This window comes from Carlito syrichta, unplaced genomic scaffold, assembly GCF_000164805.1.
Source record: "Carlito syrichta isolate Samal-C Ts95f unplaced genomic scaffold, Tarsius_syrichta-2.0.1 Scaffold304554, whole genome shotgun sequence".
NCBI lineage: Eukaryota > Metazoa > Chordata > Mammalia > Primates > Tarsiidae > Carlito > Carlito syrichta.
Window position 1 is genome coordinate 4,774 of NW_007248650.1, and position 811 is coordinate 5,584.

At 69.7% G+C, this 811-nt stretch overlaps 1 protein-coding gene across 1 annotated transcript in view; it reads left to right on the plus strand.

Moving 5' to 3' along the window:
• The first annotated feature begins 575 nt into the window (after window positions 1–575).
• The window catches only part of VSX2 (visual system homeobox 2), a 17,187-nt gene continuing 16,951 nt past the window's right edge, over window positions 576–811 (plus strand). Inside the window, exon 1 of the mRNA XM_021713444.1 lies at window positions 576–790. Coding sequence (XP_021569119.1) covers window positions 576–790 — 215 coding nt within the window. The remainder of the gene's footprint in view (window positions 791–811) is intronic.

Sequence of the window (811 nt, forward strand, 5' to 3'; positions counted from 1 at the left end):
CCCGGGCTTGTAAGCGCCCGGCGGCCCGGGAGGCGGGTGCGCTCCGGTGTCCAAAGTTGTCTCTTTCCTCCTCCTTCTCGGTTCCAAGACCCTGCGTCGGTCCGCCGGGGGCATTTTTCACCCACAAACTCGCCGCCACGGCCGCCCAGGGCCGCCGCCGATCCTGCCGCGCGCCTCGATGTCTCGGAGCCGGAGACGCGCGGACGCAGGGTCCTGGGGACCGGGGGACCTCCCAGCCACTTGCCCGCGGTGGTCCCTGCCCTCTCGGCCCCGGCTCCTGCGCGCTCTTGTTCCTTCCCGGATTTTTCGTTTTCGTTTGTTCCTTTGGAAGAGCAACGGAAAGTGGCGCGTCGCGGGCTCTCCAGCGCCAAGCAGGCGCGCGGCGCGGGCACCGCGACAGGGACTGTGCCCGGACAGTCCCGTCCTCCCCGGAGCCCGGCCCCGCGCAGCCCCGTTCTTGGGATCAACTTTCTGGGCCCGGGATCCCTGCGCTCCCCGAGGCCGCCTCACGCTCGGCCGGGCCTTTGCCTCTTTCCAACGAAATCTGTTCAAAGCCTCCGGACGGGGACGCCAGCATGGGCGCGGGGGGGGACTGGGGCCTTCCGGGGAGCAGCAGGGCCTCCAGGGGCGGCTGGGGCGGAGGATCGAGGACCCCGGGCCGCCGAGCGCGCCCTCACCCGCCGAATGTCCCCGCGCGCCTTTCAGATTCGGAAGATGTTTCCTCCAGCGATCGAAAAATGTCCAAGTCGGCGTTAACCCAGACCAAGAAGCGGAAGAAGCGGCGGCACAGGTAAGGGCCGCGGCGCCTCCT